Below are 18866 nucleotides of genomic sequence, written 5' to 3' on the forward strand. Positions count from 1 at the left end.
TGAAAATAATTCTTCTATTAATGACATTTATTTTTATCTCTATTGGATAATGGCTCGAATAATACTGCTGAAAAACAAAACAGTCCCCACCGATCCGTACGACGAACTGTTTAGCCAGGCTCAGTACGAGCCGGTGTTTCTGCCGCTGCTCAAACACTCGCCGATCAACGAAAAAGAGGTGAAGGAATTTCTCAAATCTGATCTCTATCTGAACGAGTACCAGGCACTGATTGTGACGTCCCAGCGGTGCATCGAGACGCTCGCCAAGCTTCTGCAGGAGCTGCGGCACGAGAAGTTCGAGCGGCTCGACCAAATTCTCAGCAAGCCGTCCTACACCGTGGGTCCTACGACTTCGCAGTATCTAGAGAATCTGGGGTTTACGGATGTTCGTGGCGGCAAGGACGCTGGCAACGGCTCAATTCTATCGGACATTATCATCGGCGACCCGCTGTTCCGCACGAGAGCCAAAAAGGTGCTGTTTCTCACGGGAGAAATACGCAAAGATATTATTCCGCGAAAGCTCAATTCCATCAACTTTAGCGTCATGGAGCTCGTTTCCTACCGCACAGAGCCCCTCGAAGATATAAAAACCAGGTACGAGCAGCTCTCGTCGACGGCGCCGCAAAACTCGTGGCTCATCTTCTTCTCTCCACAGGGAACGGCCGACATTGTGAATATGCTCAAGGAGAGGAAGCACAATTTCCAGATTGCGTCGATCGGCCCGACGACGGAAGAGTACCTCCTGGAGAACGGTATCAAGCCGGCAGTGGTGTCGACTAAGCCAGATGCCAAATCGCTCCTGTCCTCAATTCTGAGCTATGAGCGTGCTCTCTAGAATGAATACGTCACTTTGTTGAGTTCAGAGACCACCAAAAGGTTCTCGGAGCTATTCTTGTAGTCGAGCTCCATCTGGATCTGGAAGTCGGACTTGTTTCTGATTTCGACCCGCGGCAGCTCCAGTTTGCCCACACGCAGCGGCGTGAGAACGAGATCGAATTCGTAGGCGGCGCTTTTGTCGTTCTGGAGGTTCAGGTCGAGGTCGAAGTTCTTGAGTCCTGCGATAAGCCAGTTGTTCTCGTTCTCCACCAGATCCAGCTTGAGGTTGATGTTCTTGGGGATCTCCGGCTCGTTTTGGAACCGCACTTTTTTGTTCTCTTTCTCCTCCAGCTTGAAGAGAATAACGTGGAGCGACAGGCGTGCGTGGATCGGTTCGCACACCAAGTACTGCAGCTGCTTGGCAAACCGGAACTCGACAATGTTGATTGTGTTGATCACAGGGAGAGTGACCACTATGTTCAGCTGTTTCCAGGACGCGGAGATGAGCTCGTGCTGCAGATCAGGAGAAATGTTGTAGCTGCGGCCAAAGAAGTCCCGCAGCCGGTTGGCAAGACTCTGGGCGTCGTCAGGATGCAGCTGCGAGAGGATCTTCTGATGGAGCCTGCCCTCAAACGGGTCAGTTTTGATGCAGTTGGTCAGCGAGTAGTGGTTGAGTTTCGGTTTCTGTGCCCTGAAAAAGGCGCCCAAAAGACCCGAGTATTTAATCAGTTCCGGCTCCTCGTCTAAAATCTGTTTCCGGAACATTTTCTCAAGCCCAGCAACGATCTCGTCCTCAATGTCATTGTAGTCGATTTGCAAGTTCAGACTTTCGTCGCTGAGACTCTCAATCTTGTAGAAAAACGTCGTTCCCTGGTCATTGAACGCGATTATGTTGCGCGGCTGCTTCCACGTGACCACCTTCGAGCTCTGCGACGTGAGGTCCACCCTCTGAACCCTGACCGGACGGTTATGGATCGGCGAGTTGATGGAGTAATTGGAGAAGAGCTGCGCCGACTTGAAGATGTCCTGCACCGAGACGGCGATCTGGAGCTGGGTGTCCAGGTCCTTGGTCAGATGCACGGAACGGTCGCCGAAGACCAGTCCGAAGGAGAGCGGGACGATCGTGTTTGAGACCTCTGGCGGGAAAAAGTACGGGATTCTGACCGTCGCCGTCGAGCCGGGAGAAAACGAGCAGTCGCACTTGAACACCAGCCGGTCCACGTGATTTTCCACCTCCGCTTCAACAGCTTTGCCGTCTCTCTCAACCACATACTCTGCGTTGGGCACCATTCGGTCGATATCCGTCTTGTAGAACACAAACTCGCAACGCGGGAGCTGCTCGGAGCCCACTCTGGCAACCAGCATGATTTCGTCCCTGTTGAGGTCTCTCACCCGGGGAACAACGGCGTCTACCACGGTGTTCTGGTAAAGGTGGCCGTTTTTGTAGAACTGCTCGATCGGGTACGCAAAAACACGCAGGTCGAGTGTTTTATGGATTTCCAGCTTGCCAGAGCGCACCACGACGCTGCGGGCTTCTAAGTCGCCGCACACGAGGTCCTTTGTCTGCAACCTGTATTCGTTGAATTTTTCTAGAGAGCAGCTACCAAGCCGGAACTGCGTGTTTTCAAAATGCACGACAATCTCGTCCACGGGCAGCACCATCTTGCTGGTGATCCGCACCCCTAGCTCGTACGTGTCGACGCCCGCCGGGTCGACGCAAGGAGCGAGGTCGCAGTCAAAAAGGTCGGCGGATTCGAATACCACCCGGTCGGTCAGGTTGTCGAGGATCTTGGACAGCTTGTCGGACTCGTACGGCTCGTTTTTGGCAACCAGCTCCAAATACGACGTCAAAAGCACAGGCAGCACGTCCTCGTACGTTGCGCTCAGCTGCTCGAGATTGGCAATAAATATCCTCAGAATGCCCAGCGTGATGTACTTCCATTCGGAGTTCTTGAAGTAGGTGAACGAGTCGTTCAATATTTCCAGAGACGTCTCCAGCTCCTTCATGCTGTGGAAATATATCAGTGCCAGCTCCGTCGACAGCGTGTCGATGGTGCGCGGCCGCGACTGCGCTTTCGAATATTCCTCGATGACTTTTTTCGTCTCGTCAATGGCGTGCTCCTGAAACCTGCTCTCCGACTCTAAAATGCTCTTCACGGTATCGTCGAACGGCTCGTACTTCTCCGAATGCATCGGAACGTCCACCAAAGAGCCAGCCAACACGTAGCCCTTGCAATGCGCGAGTTTGATCAGCTCATTGCGCCTCAAAAGCCGGATGTCGCCGAGCTTCTCGTACAGCTCGGCCAGGTCTCGTTCGGAGCCGCCCAGAAGCTTCTGGAGCTGTGCATTCTTGAGAAAGTCGGTGATCAACACCACTGCTATCTCGTTTTTCTTGAAACTCTCGCCCAGCGACTCAACAAAACGCGAAAGCACCTGACTCCATTCCATTTGCGTGCGAATCATGAGAGCCTCGCTCGTGGCCGTCTTGTGCAAAATGGTCACCGACTGCTTGTAGAAGAACGCCTTGAGCTTGAACTTGGACTTGTAGTCAATGGCTGGCGCGCTGTCGGCCAGCGGGAGGTCGTTAAACGAGCAGCTTTCGATTCCCTCTTCGAGGTCTAGCTTATCAACCTTAGCAAACATGTCCTTATAACAATGCAGCGCGTCATCCAACTGTCCAATGCTCATAAACAGACGAGCAAGCTCGTTCATGCTGTCGAGCGTGTCGCGCGAGCGATAGTACGCGAGTCGGTAGCCGATTGACTCGACAAGCCCTATCTTGACCGAGCTGGCCAAGCCGGCCCAGGCCTCGCTTTTTTCGACCGCAGACGGGTAGCTTGACTTGATTTTGAAGATATTGTCGAACGTGAGCGTGTCGTCGAGAAAGTCTGTCTTCAGCTTGTTCAGCAGGTTGGTTTTGAGAAGTTTTTCTGCCCTCGAGACGTGAGAGGTGTTCTCATACAGAATTATGAAGTAGACGGAGGTCGGCTTGGCCGACTTGACATTGTTGAGCCACTGTTTGACCACAGGCCGCACGCGCGCCCGGTATTCGTCTATGCTGGTGCTGCTGATGAAAATGAAATTGAGATATTTGTTGTCTGTGGACTGGACGTAGTTGAGTTTTATGTTACTCAGGGTGCGCACCGAGCTGGCGGGACCCGGCTTCCAATGGAGTTTATCGATCCGTGTGATGGTCTCGAGGTCCTTTTTAAGGTGCCTGTAGAGCGAGAACGGGTCGTAGTACCCTATTTCGAGCGGAGTCGGAGCATCTAATTGGTCCATATCATCAAGATCAAAAGCAGGAAATATTTCAAAATAAAAAAATAAAGACGATCGACTCGTGTTCGAAATTATTTTGTTAGTTTTATTTACTGCCAAATGCCATCGCAAGACAAACCTAGACGGGCCGCTGCAAACCCGGAATTGAACCCGTTCTTGAGCAAGGCGCTAGCCAGAATATACGGCGACGACGCATCTGTGGAGGTGCGATCGCCCGAGCCGTCTGTTGACGAGGATATCGAATACTGGAAAACATTGGCCCAGCGGGCCAACATTCCTCTAGAAGACCCTGTGCGGGAGCAGGAGCCCCCTGTGACACACAGAGAGCAACAGCAGCATATCGGAAAGCCATTGAGGAGCGCATTTCGCAAAGAGAGTGCCCCTGTAGAGGCGCCGTTGAAACCCATTCCGAGAAGACGCAACGACGAATTCAGCTGGTATCGCGAGTCGAAAAAGCGCTATGCCAGATATCTGGCGGCGTCGGCGCGCGAGGAGCGCGAATTGTACGAGCAGATCCACAGGGAGTACATTGCAGAGCGCGAGAGGCTGCGAAGGCTCGAGGAGGACGAAAGCCGGGTGGCCAAGCTTGCGCAGCTGCTTAGGGAAGTTAGCGAAAATAAGGAGGTGCAGGGCCCAGAGAAAGAAGGAAGGGTGGAACAGAAGAGAGACGAAGAAAAAGAGGAAGAAAAAGAGGAAGAAAAAGACGAGGAATCAGAAGAGACCGGTGAGGACGGAGAACCAGAGCCTGACAAGCAGCAACAGGAGAGCGCACAATCCGACAGTTCCATCGAGGTGATTGAGCTGGACTCCGAAAGCGAGGATTCCGAGCAAGCAGAGCCGGAGGACTCTGAAGAGCAGCCGAAGGTGGCGGACCGGTTTGCGGGCAAGCGACTTCCTCCAATAAGCAACTACGTGGTGAGCCATTATGGCGAGAGCGATGGGGAGAGCGAGGAGGAGAGCGAGGAGAACGCGGAATACAGCGAAGAGAACGAAGAAGAGAGCGAAATGGGAGAGAGCCAGGCAGAGGAAAGCGAGGAGCCGAGTGCAGAGAGCGAGCAAGAGAGCGAACAAGAATTTGCCGATAATGAAACCGGGGGTGAAACGGGAGCCGAAGTTTCTGAGAGTTCTAGCAAGCCAGAGATGCACCAACCTGTGGAGTTTCAGGAAATCGACCAGATCATGTCTGAAGCAGATAGCATATTGAACCAGCCGGTTGCGAACGAATCACTTTATTATTCCTACCGTGAAGATGAGCAGCAGGGCGAGGTTCCCGACTGGACCCAGATCGCGCTTCTTGCTCAGCAGGAGACAAGCGTTTATGACGACGTCGTTGACGAGACCACCCGCATAGAGGTGAGGGCGGAGGAGACAGCAGAAACGGAGGAGAAAGAACAGCCTGAAGAGGAAGGACTCGCTGAGGCAGCTGAGGGAGCTGAAGAAGTCCAGGAAGCTGGAGTATCTGGCCAAGCTAGTGCCGAGGAATCGGAGATTATGCCGGAGGTGTTTGAAACCGCTATTATGGACACTACAGAGTCTGAGCCGTCTGTTCCAGCCAAGAAACACAAAACTCCTCCGCCCGTGGAGCTGCCAAAACGCGTGCCTAGTCCAAAGTCGCCGAAACTAAACCCTGGTCTGTTGGATCTTTTGTCGGGCGCATTCGAGGTGCACAACAAGGCCAGCGAGGAGAGCGAGCCGGTAGTCTCCGAGAACACCGAGAAGTCTGTGCATTTCGTGGAGCCAGGTCCGGACGTTAGCGAGGAGCCAGAGCCGGAGCCAGAGTCCAATGCGATAAACGCAGAGAGCACGAACATCGAGCATGAGGAGACAGCCGTGGAGGACGAGACCACGGTGCTTGTGACTGCGCCCGAGCCTGAGGCGGAGACGTCGCAGAAATACGACGCCGAGTCGACCTTTCTGGACACGGCGTACGAGACGGCGATGGACTCTGCGACCGAAGACCTTGAAGGCAGCGACGATCCTGCAATCGAGGTGGTGGCCGAGTCGTCTGTGATTGAAAACGACGCCGGCGACGCGTCGATCGACAGTATGGTCGACCAGGAGGCGTACGCGACGGCTTTGCTGAACACGACGCAGGCAGATGATGACACCGAGTCGTTGCTTGCGAATCAGACGGTGTACTACGACGACGAGAACGCGGACTCCGAGGAAGTGATGGAGACAGAGTCTGCGGAGTCGCTCGCCTCGGACGAGGTCGAGCAGGCGATTACGGAGGAGTACGGCGAGGAGATAGCAGGCAAACGGAAGCAGGAGGAGGCGGAATCAGAGCAGGAGCCAAAACGTGCCAAAGTGCAGACGGGATTGCTTGACACGCTGGAGCAGTTTGCGTCGGAGGCCATGATGGATATCTCGACTCCTGAAGTTGATGTCAGGGAGACAGAGGAGACGAAAGAGGATGGAGTGCCAGAGGAGAAAGAAGAGAATGAAGTACCAGAGGAGACCGAGGAGACGACTGTTATTTGTGTTTGTCCAGAGAGCGAGGAGCAGGAGGAGAGGGAAGAGGAGAAAGAGGAGGAGATGAAGGAGTTGAAGCAAGAGCAAGAGGAGAAGCAGTTGGAGGAAGAGACGGAGAACGGACAGACATACGAGGAAGCGCAACAGCAGTCTGCAAATGAAGAGCCTCAGACTGACAGTTCAGGTTCTGGACCTCAATCAGACGCAGGCTCTGCTGAGCCGACAGGGTTTTTCAGCTCCTTGAGAGAATTTGTCTCTGGAACGATGATGGAGATGGAAAGCGACGGCGACCGGAGGGATGTTTCTGAGGTGAGCGAAAAAGGGCAGGTCGAGGACAGGGAGGCTGTGGAACAATCTGAAGGGCATGAACAGGATGAAGATCACTATGACCCAGAGAATGTTTCAGACAAGGACCTCCGTGAAGAAGTGGGGAGCGAAGAGGTGCCGGAAGAGGATTTGAAAGCACAAGAGCAGGAAAATGAGGCTCATCAGCAAGAGAAAACGCAGGAATTGGATCTGCCAGCAGAAATGCAAGCAGAGGACGCTGGCGAGGTTGCAGAGCATGAAGAGGAGGAAGCGCGCGATGAAGAGCCCGCAGAGCCCGAGGAACACACGGAAGTCATTCACGTTCCTGCAGAGGACTCCCATGAGGAGCAAAGCGAAGAATTGGCGGCCGAGACTGCCGAAGAAAGCTCGGCGCAAACGGAGGCGGAATCAGAGGGCACAGAGGAGGCTTTTGCGGAAACTCCGGAGGAAGGCCCCACACAAGTCCCTGGAACGCCTGAAGAAGCCCTGGAACAGTCAAATGAACAGCCAGCACGGGAACAAGAAAAAGCAGCGCCCATTTTCTCTAGCTCGTCATCTCCAACGCCCGCAGACGACGACACCAACTGCCCCGAGTCGCGAGTTCCAGAACCGCGCCCTGAATCTCGTGGCTTCCTTGGGCTGCTCTCGGACTTCGCTTCCGGGACGCTGGCAGACATTTCTCCGAACGTGTCCCAAAATGAGCTATCTGAGCCTGATGCAGAGCCGGAGGAGGCAGAGGAGACAGCAGAGGCGGCAGAACAGACTTTTGCAGATGATCGGGTGGAAGTGAAGCAGGAGCAAGAGCAGGACGAGAAAACGGCAATTGCGGATCAGCCAGTGCTGAAAGACGAACTTGAAGAACCGGTGCAAACAATCACAGTCAAGCCGGACCCTGCTTCTCTGGAATCTTCTCCAAGGTCGTCGCCGGAGGTCTCTCCTACGGCCTCTCCAAAGCTTTCTGAGACGGAGGCTCCACAAAGGGCCGACACCGCTGAGCCCGAAGACATTCCTGTAATCCATGTTCCTGCAACAGAATCTCCTGCGGAGCCCCAAATCACCGTCAAGCCCGAATCAGTAGGCTTGTCCCTGGGCGACGTGCCTCCTTTGACCGCAGAGACGCACTCTGCGTCTGAGCGGAGCAGGGACTCGTCGCCTGCAAGACGAACGAGAGGCCGTTCTCAAAAGCGCCACAGCTCAGAACCACGCGACAGCGAGAGCGCAAAGAAACAGCGGCGCGTGGTTTCCGACTCTGAAACCTCGCGCAGACCAAAGTCGCGGCCGTCGTCCAACGGCGACAGGCTGTACCGTGCCAAGTCGCCTATCAAGATCGTCAGCAGCGGAATGTCCACACGCAGCGGCCGCGTGCTCTCGTACGAGCTGGAACAGAAGCGCCGCGAGCTGAGCACTCCGCCCCCTGCCACTCTGCCCAAGGCGGTGAAGGACCTGGTGGAGGAAGCCGAGTTTTTCATCGAGGAGGAGAAAGCGAAGGAGCTGAAGGAGCTCGTTGACGAGGCGCAGCGGTTTGTCGAGGAGCCTGTCCGAGAAATCAAGGTGGAAAAAACTCGCAAGCCGAAGAGCACTCCGGAGCCTGAGCCTGAGCCTGAGCATTTACCAAGGCGTACGTCGCGGCAGGCGGGCCGCGTAGCTGCGCAGGCAGAGCCTCCTGCGCGAATCCCGCCTCCGCGCCGAACTCGCAGAGCACCGAAGGACAAGAAGCCCAAACCCAAATCGAAGAAATAGATAACTTAATATTTGTACATTAGATATTGTTACTCGTATTCATCCTCCTGCTTTTGATCGCCCGCTTCCTGCTCGGCAACCGCCTCACAGGCATCCACCCAGTCCGAGTAGATGTCGATCGGCTGCGAGAGCGAGTTTATCGGCGTCTGGAATGACTGGCCACAGACTTTACACGATAACGAGCCAATGTTGATTTTCTTATCCATCGTGCAATTCACCGACTTCTCGTGGTTGCAAAACAGACACGAGAACTGTGTATCGAGTTTCTGTTTGACCTTTTTGACTGGTGCCGCCTTGGTCTTGCGTTTTCCCTAACTGTTAGCGTGCTTCGCGGAAGGCATACTTACCATGAGTAAAAAGAATAGGTGAAATAATATTATCGACGGGACGATTTATGCGTGAAATATTTTCTGATTTTTTTTAAATTTTTTAGATCTAGAGGCATGCCACCGAAGAAGACCAAGAAGGCCGCTGGCGCCGTCAAGAGGGGCAAGAGAGTTACTGGAACAGTGGTGAATACCGAGCCAAAGGCTCAGGAGGGCGTTTTCGTGAAAGATACCGCTGTGAAAAAGGCAGTTTCCGAGCTGATCAAGTGGAAGGACTCACACAAGTCTGAGAAGCCACAGCTCTTTGACGACGACGATGCCAGTCTGTACATGCAGCTGACGAGTGTCAAGTTCTTTAGCAAAAAGCAGGTGCTCAAGCCTACAACTGTGCCGGTTCCACACCCTGTGCACGATCTGGAGAACGAGTTCAAGGTGTGTGTTTTCGTCAAGGACGGCCAGATCGACGCTGAAACGCTGGAGAAAATTGAGCACGAGAACATCCCGCATCTCGCCAAAATCATCTCTGCTGCTGAGCTCAAGGGAGCCTACAAGAGCTACGAGGCCAGAAGAAAATTGCAGAAAGAGTACGACCTGTTTTTGAGCGACGAGAGCCTGATCACTGCTCTGCCGAAGCTGCTTGGCAAGATTTTCTACTCCACCTCGAAACTCCCGCTACCAATTAGACTCAAGACCAAGGAAAACGTGTTTTCGGTGACCACGTTGGCCAACCAGGTGTCGAAAATGATCCGTTCTGTCCATTACGTCACTCCGATGGGGGTGAATCTCACCCTCAATTTGGGTAGCGTCCGCCAGCCGCTTGACAACATCGTGGACAACGTCCAGGCTCTCACACAGCATTTCGAGAAACAACCGTTGAAGACCATACAATTGAAGCTACTGGAGTCGCCTGGGCTGCCGATTTATATCGCCGAGAGGATATTCAGCGAGCAGGACGTTGGCGAGGGTGAGAAGCCTGCCAAGGACGAGACTCCGGAGGTGAGGCTGACGAAGTTCGAGAAGGGGCTGGTGGAGTTGGCTCTGGACGAGGACCAGGCGCGCTCGATTGTGGAGCGTAAGGAGAAGAAGGTGAACAAGCTGAAGCGGGGCAAGGAGAACCAGAACGGGGGTGTTTCCAAGAGAAGAAAATAGCGTGCTACTAATATTAATGTGCTATTTTTCATTTTTTTAAAGTTTTTCTAAAGTTTTTTTTTTGTGGCTGTGCATATAATTCATGGTGACGAACACGCTCGTGGTGACCGACCAGTACCTGCTGGACGAGGCGAACCGCGACGTTCTAGATGAATTCCTCGCGAGTGTGCAGAAGTGGGGCGCCGACGGCGAATCCGTGGCCGTTTCTGTGCTCCGTTCGCTGCGTCGCATAGTCGTGATCTTTGACACCCCCGAGACTGCTCAGAAGGTGTACCAGTTGCTACAGAGCCAGGGAATTCGGGTCACGTACTCGCGCAGGAACTCGGCGCGCTCAGAGTCGACGCTGGACGTGCCTGCCCGGCTGGAACCCCCAGAACGCCGCGTGGAACTGCAGTCCCCGCCGCCGTCGCCGTATCTGGGGTATGTGCAGGAGCCCGAAGAGCCGCCGGAGCCGATCACCATGACGGAGCCGGAGTCGTTTTCACATTTGCTGTACCAGCCGACGCGCGACGAGGCGGCCAGAGAGCGCGTGTTTGAGGGCCGGGCAGAGGAGCCGCGTGTGCCGCTGCTGATAGTGGATCGCGAGGAGGGCGAGGCGCTACGGAAACGGCAGCAGGAGATCGAGCGAGAGAAATTAGAGGAGTATAAATTATCTGAGAGATAGCACCAACGCGAAAGACGCCAGCATCAGGGCTTCGGTGATGTATAGAGCGACTTTTGGGTCGCTTTTCAGCGTCAGAGTGTACACCGAGAGGAAAATGGTCGGGGCGACGACGCTTAGCGTGCTGCGGATGAGCGCGAAGCAGCCGAGCAGCTCGCCGTTGCGGTCGGGCGCCTGGTTGTACTTGAGCACGGTCGAGTGCAGCACAGGGTCGAGAATGGAGCCGAAGCCGTCGAACAGGAAGCTGGCGAGGAACAGCGCCGGCGACGCGGCGCAGATCATCAGAAGTCGGCCGACAATGTTCATGAAGACGGCGAGCAGCAAGGCAAGCCTGTCAGTCGCGTCGATCACGGCGGACTCCTTGCGGAAGTGGTAGGCGAGCTTCCTGGAGAACATCGGGTTGAACACGAGCAGGACGGTCGCCCGGCACAGCATCGCGAGCCCGAGACAGAAACTGAGGTCTCTGGACGACCACTGGAACTTAAACTTGCCGTAGATCGTCCAGACGACGCCTGCCCCCATGGTGGACGAAAACATGAGGACTTCGACGACGACGAGTTTCACGACCGTCCAGCGCGCGGTCCAGTCGACGTTGCCGCTCGCGTCGCGCCTGGTGATCCACAGCAGCTGCAGCGACGAGCCAATTCCAAGAGCCGACTTGGAAGCACTGATGGACGACATTCTTCTGCTCGACCGGCGCCGCAGTTTCCGCGAGCGCGATTCCGGCAGAAACAGAACCACCAGCACGAGAGCGGCCGCATGCACCAGCACGGACAGCACGTAGAGCTGGAACGCCGGCAGCGGCACAAACGCCCCCGTCATCGGGCCCAGAGTGAGCCCGATGTAGAAAAAGGCCACGAGCACCGCCATGTACGTCGCGCGCTGCGCTTCCTCCACAACGTCGATCAGATAGCTGTTGGCGAGCCCCATGGTAACGGCCATCGAGCCGGCCAGCGTGCTCAGGAAATGCACCGCCAGATACCGCGCCGGCGTGAACCTTGCCTGGTCTGCCCCGAAAATCAGAGCTTTCAGACACCCGGACACCACGTAGATGAGGATGTTGTACACGAGCAGCGGCTTGCGCCCGTACACGTCGCTGAGGTGGCCCATCTTGACGCTCACGAGCACCGTGCTCACGCCGCCAATCAGGTTCTGCCACCACTGGATGCGCGTGCCGAGCTGCTGGCTTGCGGCCGAGCCGCAGCTGATCATCCCGTCCGGATGCTTGCGGTTGTAGTGGCGGCACACGCCGTCGAACGTGAGCGCGAGCTCCTCGCCCTGCTGGAGGCCCAGCACGAACGCCGTGATGAATACCACCACGCAGATCATGGACACCGACGGCCTTTTGTGCCACACCAGCCGGCGGTGGTCGCGCAGGTTCTCCAGCACGAGGTCCATGTCGGACTGTTCGAAGTCGTCGTCGCTGTCGCCGGCTGCACACGTGCCCCACGCGGCCGTGCTGTGCTCAGCCTCGTGAGCCGCAATCGCCTCCTCCAGCACGTCGTCCTTGAGATAGGCATCGAGCAGCGGGTCGTCGAGCGGCATCCGGGGGCTGAGCGGGCTGTGCGTGTGGGGGCGGCCGTCTCCCGCCACGTACTGCCGTTTTGGCGAGCTGAGCAATCCGTCTGTCTCCTGGTCCATAGCAATTCAGGCTTAGAAATGCGATAAATAGCACGGCCGATTTTCTCTTGACAGTAAATTTTTCCTCTACTTATCACAGCACACCCAATGGGGGACGACACGCCCGCACACAAGCCCGGCCGCACCGCCGTGACGCCCGTGTGCGTCGCCATGGCGACGCGGTACTTCGACGGCCAGAACGACCCGGCCCTGCTCAGCCTCGTGGTCGACGACATCGTGTACGTGCTCAACGCCCCAAACTCCCGGTGGTGGGACGGCATCCTCGTCGACCCGATCGGCAACGTCACGCGCGGGTGGTTCCCGCCCTCGCACACGCGCATCATCCAGCAGGGCACGCCGCTGCAGCCGTCGGTGTCCACTGTGCGCGACGAGCGCAGGACGCTCGAGTCGCTCAACGTCCCGAAAAACGTCTCCTTCTCGTCGACGGCCTCGGCCCAGACGCCGCACAGAGAGAGCTTCCAGAGCACGCGGTCCGGCGACCGCACGCAGGTCGCGGTGGCGTCTGCCGAGGAGATCAACTCGTACTTCTCGCAGTCGACGTCGCAGCCGAGCTTCAACTTCCTGCCGGTCTGGGTGCCCGAGATCACCCAGGACGGCGAGTTCGTGTACCACAACAGCGCGCTGAACGTGTACTCCAAGGACCTGCCGCTGATCAGCGCCGACTACGTCGACCACGACTCGGCGCTCGAGAAGACAGACGTGTCCAGGTTCAACGGCCTGGACGTGGTGCCGATCGACGCAAAGGACGCCGCGGCAGAGGCCGAGTCGCAGGCAGAGCGCACGTACGACCAGGCGCAGAGCAGAGACACCATCGCCGACTGTCTCGCCGACACAAACGGCCGCCTGTGGCACAGCCCTGACATGTTCTACTTCTCGCCCACGGACGTCACGAGCTGGACCGAGCTGTACAAGAAGTTCCGGTACCTGGTCAACATGTGTCTGGACACGATCAGCAAGAACTCGCGCGAGCTGTTCCTCGTGTGTCTCAACAACCTCGCCGAGACCGTCACGCTGTTCCATGTGGCCAGCAACATGGCGACCAAGGACCTTGAGCGCAACGGCGTCGCCGACAGCGTGCGCGAGAACCTGCACAAGATAACCAGCTCGCTGTCGCAGCTGGCCATCAACGGGAACCTGCACTTTGTCGGGTCGAAACACTTGCTGCGCTCTGTGGGCGGCGACGACACCGCCGACGACGAGCTCAGCAGCGCAGACGAGCTGGACCACGGCAGCGACGCGTCGCACGTGTCCGAGACGTTCTATCGGCGCGCTGAGCGCGACGCCGTCAAGCTGCTCAGGCGCGCGGGCTCGCTCAAGGAGACGTTTTTGCAGCTGCGCTATTCGAACCACGCGGAGCCGGACACCCTGCCGCTGGTGTACCCGCGCTTCTTCAAGGGCCGTTTCCACGCGGGCAATTTCTCGAACCCGTTCGATGACCTCGGCGGCCCTCTGCACAGCTCCGAGAGCCTGTTTATCGACCCGCACTCGCACAAGAACAACGTTCTTCTCGACGACGAGGCCGTCGAGCGCCTGAGCGACTATAAAGCCAAGGCGTGCGAGATCCTCAACAACGTGGTCCAGGTGCTCAGCATGCTGATCCCGCGCGACGTCAAGTACAAGAAGTTCATCGAAGACCGCAACCTCAACATCGTCACGCTCATCTACCACAGCGTGCCGTCGCTGAACCGCTTCCTCAACCTCCTCGAGTCGATCGACTTCACGATCTTCATCATGGTCAACCGGCTCGCGCGCAAGGAACGGCTGCGCAACGAGCGCGTCGCCGAGGACGACGACCCGGAAAGCGCGAACCGGCTTTTCTACGAAACCACCTCCAAGCAGCTCGAGCCGGTGCTCACAGAGTTCGTCGAGCTCAAACAGTCGCTCCACGACACGCTCAGCGACCTCATCATGGACGCCCAGAACATCACCGTCGACGACCCAGAGGTGTTCGAGGGCCTGAAGGAGGAAGAGACGTTCTACGACCAGTCTGTGCTGGGGCTCAAGACCGAGCAGTTTGCGCGCGCGCTCGTGGCCAACCTCAACGAGAAGGACTTCAGAGACCTCAACGACGGCGAGTACCTGTACGACTCGAACCTGAAACTGCGCGCGACGATCTCCAAGGCATTGCAGCAGTTTGACCTCGTCATCATGTCGACGACCCAGCTGAAGGAAGAACGCCAGTCGATCCTCAACTACTGCACGAGGCTCATGAACACAGACTTCAGCGTCGCGTCGCTCTTTGTCGCCGAACGGCACAACACCATGGTCTCCTCCGTGAGCCAGTCGGAGTACAGCTACGGGCGGCGCAAGTCACGTGACACGGAGACGGAGCTGCCGTGGTTCTTGGACGCCGACGACGAGGAGCAGTCGGTGATTTTCGACATGAACGGCATCAAGGGCGGGCCTGCGGGGGGTCTGGTGTCGCGGCTGGTGAACCCGACCCACGACAACGACGACGAGTTCAAGGAGACCATGCTGGCCATGTTTGTGACGTTCATGACGCCGGTGGCCTTTTTCAGCGCGCTCATGGACAGGTACAACATCCAGATGCCCGAGGGGCTGAGTTACGAGGAGTACAGCATTTGGGTGGAGAGAAAGCTCAAGCGGCAGCGCGAAGAGGTTCTGCGCACGTTCGCCAAGCTGTTCAGCACCGCGTGGCTCGTGCAGTACAGTTCTCCGGAGCTGAAAACAAAGTGGGAGCTTTTTATCGAGAGCAACAACGTGGACGCGAAGCTCGCGCAGCTGGGGCGGCTGGTGATGGCGATGAAGACGCAGGACGAGTGGTTTGCTGAGTTTGGCCACGGCAATCCGGAGCCGAAGCCGTTTGAAGGCCGGCCGCCGGTGCCGCTGATGCTTGGCAAGAATCTGCGCAACACGAACAAGCTGCGGCTGCGGGACATAGACTCGATGGAGTTTGCGCGCCAGATCACGCTGATCCAGTGCGAGCTGTTCCGCAAGATCGACAAGTTCGACCTGCTTGCGCGGTCGTACCGCTTCAACCGCATTTTCAAGCACTCTGAACCGGTTGGGTCCAAAAACATCGCCAATTTTGTGCGCAACTGCAACCTTATTACACATTTTGTCATCTACATGATCCTGCGTCAGCGCGATATCCAGTCCAGAGCAGAGAACATCAAATATTTCATCATTGTTGCCGACAAACTGCTCAAGCTCCGGAACTACTCGACCATGACGGCGATTATCTCCGGGCTCAGCTCGACATCAATCAGCAGACTCAAGAAAACGTGGGTTCTTGTACCGAAACACCTGATGGCCAACTTCGAGAAGATGGACCAGCTGATGTCGATCGGCAAGAACTACAGCGAGTACCGCAGCATCCTCAAGTTCGTCAACGAGGACTCAGAGCCATGTCTGCCGTTTTTGGGCATGTACCTGTCGGACCTGCGGTTCCTCACCGACGGAAACCCAGACTACCTGCACAACAACCGCAACCTCGTGAATTTCGGCAAACGGCTGAGCATTTACCGCACCATCCAGGAGGTGATCAAGTTCAACGCCAAAGCCTACCATTTCGAAAAAATCGACGAGTTATGGTCTTATTTCCATGACATGTGGGAGCAGCTCCCGGACGACGACAAGCTATACAACATTTCGCTGAAGCTGGAGCCGATGGTCAGTTTGGTGACCCAGCAGGATACCGAGAAACGCGTGCGAGGAGTGGAAGCGCGCGTGTTCAAGAGAAACGTTCCCGCCCGCTTATGATCTGAATTAATATACGAATGTCTACTGTTTGGCTGTAGCTTTCTGTAGCAGGTAGCCATTGATTTCTTTTCGCAGCTGGAGCGAATCTTTTTCGCAAGTGTCGATGGCCGAGTCGAACGACTCGTCGAAAGCCGCAAAGTCGCTCCAGATGCCCAGGATCTCGTCCTCGCCACTGAAGTTGACCGCCATTTCGTGGTCCGCCCCGCCTGAGTACCCACACGAGGCCACGGACCGTATATTAAGACCAGAGTCTACCAGAGCAACACTCACGCCGTTTACGATGTTCTTGAGTGTGTAGACCAGCGAATGGGCAGGGTTCAGCGCCACAACCTGCACAAATATCTCGATCGAGGATTTGGGGTAATTTTGCAGAAGGATCAGACTCTGGAAGTTGGAGAGCATAAAAGACTCCAGCGACGCAACGAGCCTCTCCTTGTCTGGGGTTATATTCTTTCTGTTGTCTTTCAGGTTGTCCAGCGGCAAGAACTTTGAGAGCTCAACGCTCACCTTCAGGCTGGCCTGGTCGTTGAACGATCTCGCGAAGTTTGGACGAGGCCCATAGATAGACGTAACAATGATGGTCTTGTCGTTCTCCAAGTACGACGATCCGCTGCAATTTTGTATGAGTCCGGTCTCCAAGAAAATCTTCGGATCTATGTGCTGCGCGGGAGGCCTCGACTCGGCGAAAACCAGCGGCTTGACATTCGCAGGCCCCACATTTCTTCTTCTGTCAACGTTCATTAGCTAAAATATTTTTTGTTATTTTTTCCCATGAACCAGCTCCAGGATTTGATAAACAGCGTGAGCAAAAGTTCTACCGCACAAACACTTTTGCAGAACGAGCACGTGCGCACTGCGTGGCACGCTCTCCAGAAAAATGAGAGCTGGCTCCTTTACGGCAGCCTGTCGCTCGCTGTGGCTCTCCTAGTGAGCAGATCGCTCGCAGCCCAGCCGAAGCCTAAGAAGAGGAAGAGGTCGAAGAGATCCAAGTTGCAAAAGCCCGAGCCGCCCAACATGAGCCCAGAGCAGCAGGCGCAGCAGGACATCGACGCCATTTTGCGCGACTTTGAGACCAACTACGTTCCGGAGATGGACAAGTACATTGAGGCCGTGGAGCAGGAAATCGCCAAACCAGGCCCCTCCAAGCGGAAAGGCAAGAAATCGGCAAAGAAACCGGACGCCTCCTACAAACAGAAGTTTGAGTACCAGTACCTGTACTTCAACGAGAGCTTGTTGAAACTGTTGATGAAACTGGACTCTGTGGAGATTTACGGCAGCCAGGACCTCAGAACCAAGCGCAAGCAGTGCATCAAGATGATCCAGAACTATTTGAAGAAACTCGACTCCTACAAGCCCGAAATCGATAAGCTTACCGTAAAGGGCCTGTAATTTCTGTTTTGGCTGTGCTATTTTTTTTTCAATTTTTCTCTAGACGGCATGAAGGAGAACCTAATTGGAAAACTGGATTTGCTGCAGTTCCGGTACGAAAACTTGGATCCCCCGCGGTTTCCGCTTTCTCGCAAGCTGGCAAAGTCCAAGAACGCGCACCATGTGAAGCTTCTGATGCTATCTGAGGACGAAGCTTTCAAGATGATCAGACAATTGAAAAGACAACTATTCGAGCGCAAATACCATTCGGCATATCTCAAGTTAGAGCGCCTGCTGGGCGGACAAATCAAGCAAGTGCTTAAAAACAAGACTACAAAACCCGAAGACCGCATATTGTACGAGAAGCTGGAGAGCGAGCTGGATACCGTGATAAAGCAGAAACTGACCAAGCTGGGGTCCAAGATATTTCACCGCGAAGAGGTGCGCGAAGTCCCGCCAACATCGTTTTGGGAGGACCGTGAGAAACTGAAAGGGCACACATACGAGACGGAACTAAATAATCTCGTGTCCAAGCTGTTCAACAAAAACACAGTCAAGGAGGTGGTGCAGCAGACAGAACACAATTTCAAGCTGGTTCTTGGCGTTGACAAGAGAGAAAAGAAGCCCGAGACTGCTAAGCGGAGCGAAAGTGAGGAAAAAACGCCGAAGGACGAGTCTGATAGCTCTGCTGACGAGTCTGACGAAGTGAGCGTTTCTGAGGACACCGAGAGCTCTGACGATGAGAAACTAGATACAATCTATTCGAACTACAAATCCATGGTGGCGGGGTCGTCGGACGAGGACGAGGACGAGCCTGAAGAGGGCGTGGATTACAACGAGGTCACAGACGAGGAGCCGAGCGAACAGTCAAGCGAGTTTGACGGCGAGCAGCCGGACTACGAGACGGCAAAGGCCGAGCGCAAAAAGCTGAGCAACGACGACTTCTTCAGCGAGCTCCAGCTGCCTGCTTTGGCCGGCGGGTACTACTCTGGCGGCGAGGACGAGGAGGAGCTGGAGCAGGCCGAAAAAGACATGAAAAAGCTGGCCAAGGAGCGCAAGAACAGACGGGGACAACGGGCTCGTCAGAAAATCTGGGAGAAGAAGTACGGCAAGAACGCGAACCACATCAAGAAGGAGCGCGAGCGAGTGCAATCTGAGAGAGAAAAGCAGCGTCTGGCGTACGAGGAACGGGTCAGGAAGCGAGCCGAGAAAAAGAAGCAGGAGGAGGAGAAGAAAAAGCAGGATCGGGAGAAGCTGAACAAGCCGGCCGCGGCCGACAAAATGCATCCGTCGTGGGAGGCCAAGCGGAAGGCCGAGGAGGCGCTGAAAAACGCCAAGTTCCAGGGAAAGAAGGTGAAGTTTGAGTAGTGACGAGGTGTAGATAT

General features: G+C 55.7%; 11 protein-coding genes across 11 annotated transcripts; 8 read left to right on the forward strand and 3 right to left on the reverse strand.

The window, feature by feature from the left end:
* Window positions 1-49: 49 nt before the first annotated feature.
* On the forward strand, window positions 50-780 carry KL911_004206 (uncharacterized protein; the record flags this gene model as incomplete). Its single annotated transcript, XM_043199472.1, has 2 exons — window positions 50-450; window positions 582-780. The coding sequence occupies 2 exons, from the start codon at window positions 50-52 to the stop codon at window positions 778-780; spliced, it is 600 nt and encodes a 199-aa protein (XP_043053030.1).
* Window positions 781-831: 51 nt separating this feature from the next.
* KL911_004207 (uncharacterized protein) lies at window positions 832-4098 on the reverse strand (the record flags this gene model as incomplete). Its single annotated transcript, XM_043199473.1, has 1 exon — window positions 832-4098. One exon carries the CDS (start codon window positions 4096-4098, stop codon window positions 832-834), a length of 3267 nt encoding a protein of 1088 aa, XP_043053031.1.
* A 96-nt stretch (window positions 4099-4194) lies between these two features.
* On the forward strand, window positions 4195-8613 carry KL911_004208 (uncharacterized protein; the record flags this gene model as incomplete). Its single annotated transcript, XM_043199474.1, has 1 exon — window positions 4195-8613. One exon carries the CDS (start codon window positions 4195-4197, stop codon window positions 8611-8613), a length of 4419 nt encoding a protein of 1472 aa, XP_043053032.1.
* Window positions 8614-8642: 29 nt separating this feature from the next.
* On the reverse strand, window positions 8643-8963 carry KL911_004209 (uncharacterized protein; the record flags this gene model as incomplete). Its single annotated transcript, XM_043199475.1, has 2 exons — window positions 8643-8896; window positions 8957-8963. The coding sequence occupies 2 exons, from the start codon at window positions 8961-8963 to the stop codon at window positions 8643-8645; spliced, it is 261 nt and encodes an 86-aa protein (XP_043053033.1).
* A 93-nt stretch (window positions 8964-9056) lies between these two features.
* On the forward strand, window positions 9057-10088 carry KL911_004210 (uncharacterized protein; the record flags this gene model as incomplete). The annotated part of the gene is made up of 1 exon (XM_043199477.1): window positions 9057-10088. The coding sequence occupies one exon, from the start codon at window positions 9057-9059 to the stop codon at window positions 10086-10088; it is 1032 nt and encodes a 343-aa protein (XP_043053034.1).
* An 82-nt stretch (window positions 10089-10170) lies between these two features.
* On the forward strand, window positions 10171-10752 carry KL911_004211 (uncharacterized protein; the record flags this gene model as incomplete). Its single annotated transcript, XM_043199478.1, has 1 exon — window positions 10171-10752. One exon carries the CDS (start codon window positions 10171-10173, stop codon window positions 10750-10752), a length of 582 nt encoding a protein of 193 aa, XP_043053035.1.
* Window positions 10753-10789: 37 nt separating this feature from the next.
* KL911_004212 (uncharacterized protein) lies at window positions 10790-12417 on the forward strand (the record flags this gene model as incomplete). The annotated part of the gene is made up of 2 exons (XM_043199479.1): window positions 10790-10822; window positions 10885-12417. The coding sequence occupies 2 exons, from the start codon at window positions 10790-10792 to the stop codon at window positions 12415-12417; spliced, it is 1566 nt and encodes a 521-aa protein (XP_043053036.1).
* A 60-nt stretch (window positions 12418-12477) lies between these two features.
* On the forward strand, window positions 12478-16113 carry KL911_004213 (uncharacterized protein; the record flags this gene model as incomplete). The annotated part of the gene is made up of 1 exon (XM_043199480.1): window positions 12478-16113. The coding sequence occupies one exon, from the start codon at window positions 12478-12480 to the stop codon at window positions 16111-16113; it is 3636 nt and encodes a 1211-aa protein (XP_043053037.1).
* Window positions 16114-16134: 21 nt separating this feature from the next.
* KL911_004214 (uncharacterized protein) lies at window positions 16135-16854 on the reverse strand (the record flags this gene model as incomplete). The annotated part of the gene is made up of 1 exon (XM_043199481.1): window positions 16135-16854. The coding sequence occupies one exon, from the start codon at window positions 16852-16854 to the stop codon at window positions 16135-16137; it is 720 nt and encodes a 239-aa protein (XP_043053038.1).
* A 30-nt stretch (window positions 16855-16884) lies between these two features.
* On the forward strand, window positions 16885-17502 carry KL911_004215 (uncharacterized protein; the record flags this gene model as incomplete). Its single annotated transcript, XM_043199482.1, has 1 exon — window positions 16885-17502. One exon carries the CDS (start codon window positions 16885-16887, stop codon window positions 17500-17502), a length of 618 nt encoding a protein of 205 aa, XP_043053039.1.
* A 48-nt stretch (window positions 17503-17550) lies between these two features.
* KL911_004216 (uncharacterized protein) lies at window positions 17551-18849 on the forward strand (the record flags this gene model as incomplete). The annotated part of the gene is made up of 1 exon (XM_043199483.1): window positions 17551-18849. One exon carries the CDS (start codon window positions 17551-17553, stop codon window positions 18847-18849), a length of 1299 nt encoding a protein of 432 aa, XP_043053040.1.
* Between the last annotated feature and the right edge of the window lie 17 nt (window positions 18850-18866).

The sequence above is a fragment of the Ogataea haglerorum genome (assembly GCF_019207285.1).
Source record: "Ogataea haglerorum isolate 81-453-3 chromosome Unknown 81-453-3_NODE_12_length_311171_cov_96.283249, whole genome shotgun sequence".
Classification (NCBI taxonomy): Eukaryota; Fungi; Ascomycota; class Pichiomycetes; order Pichiales; family Pichiaceae; genus Ogataea; species Ogataea haglerorum.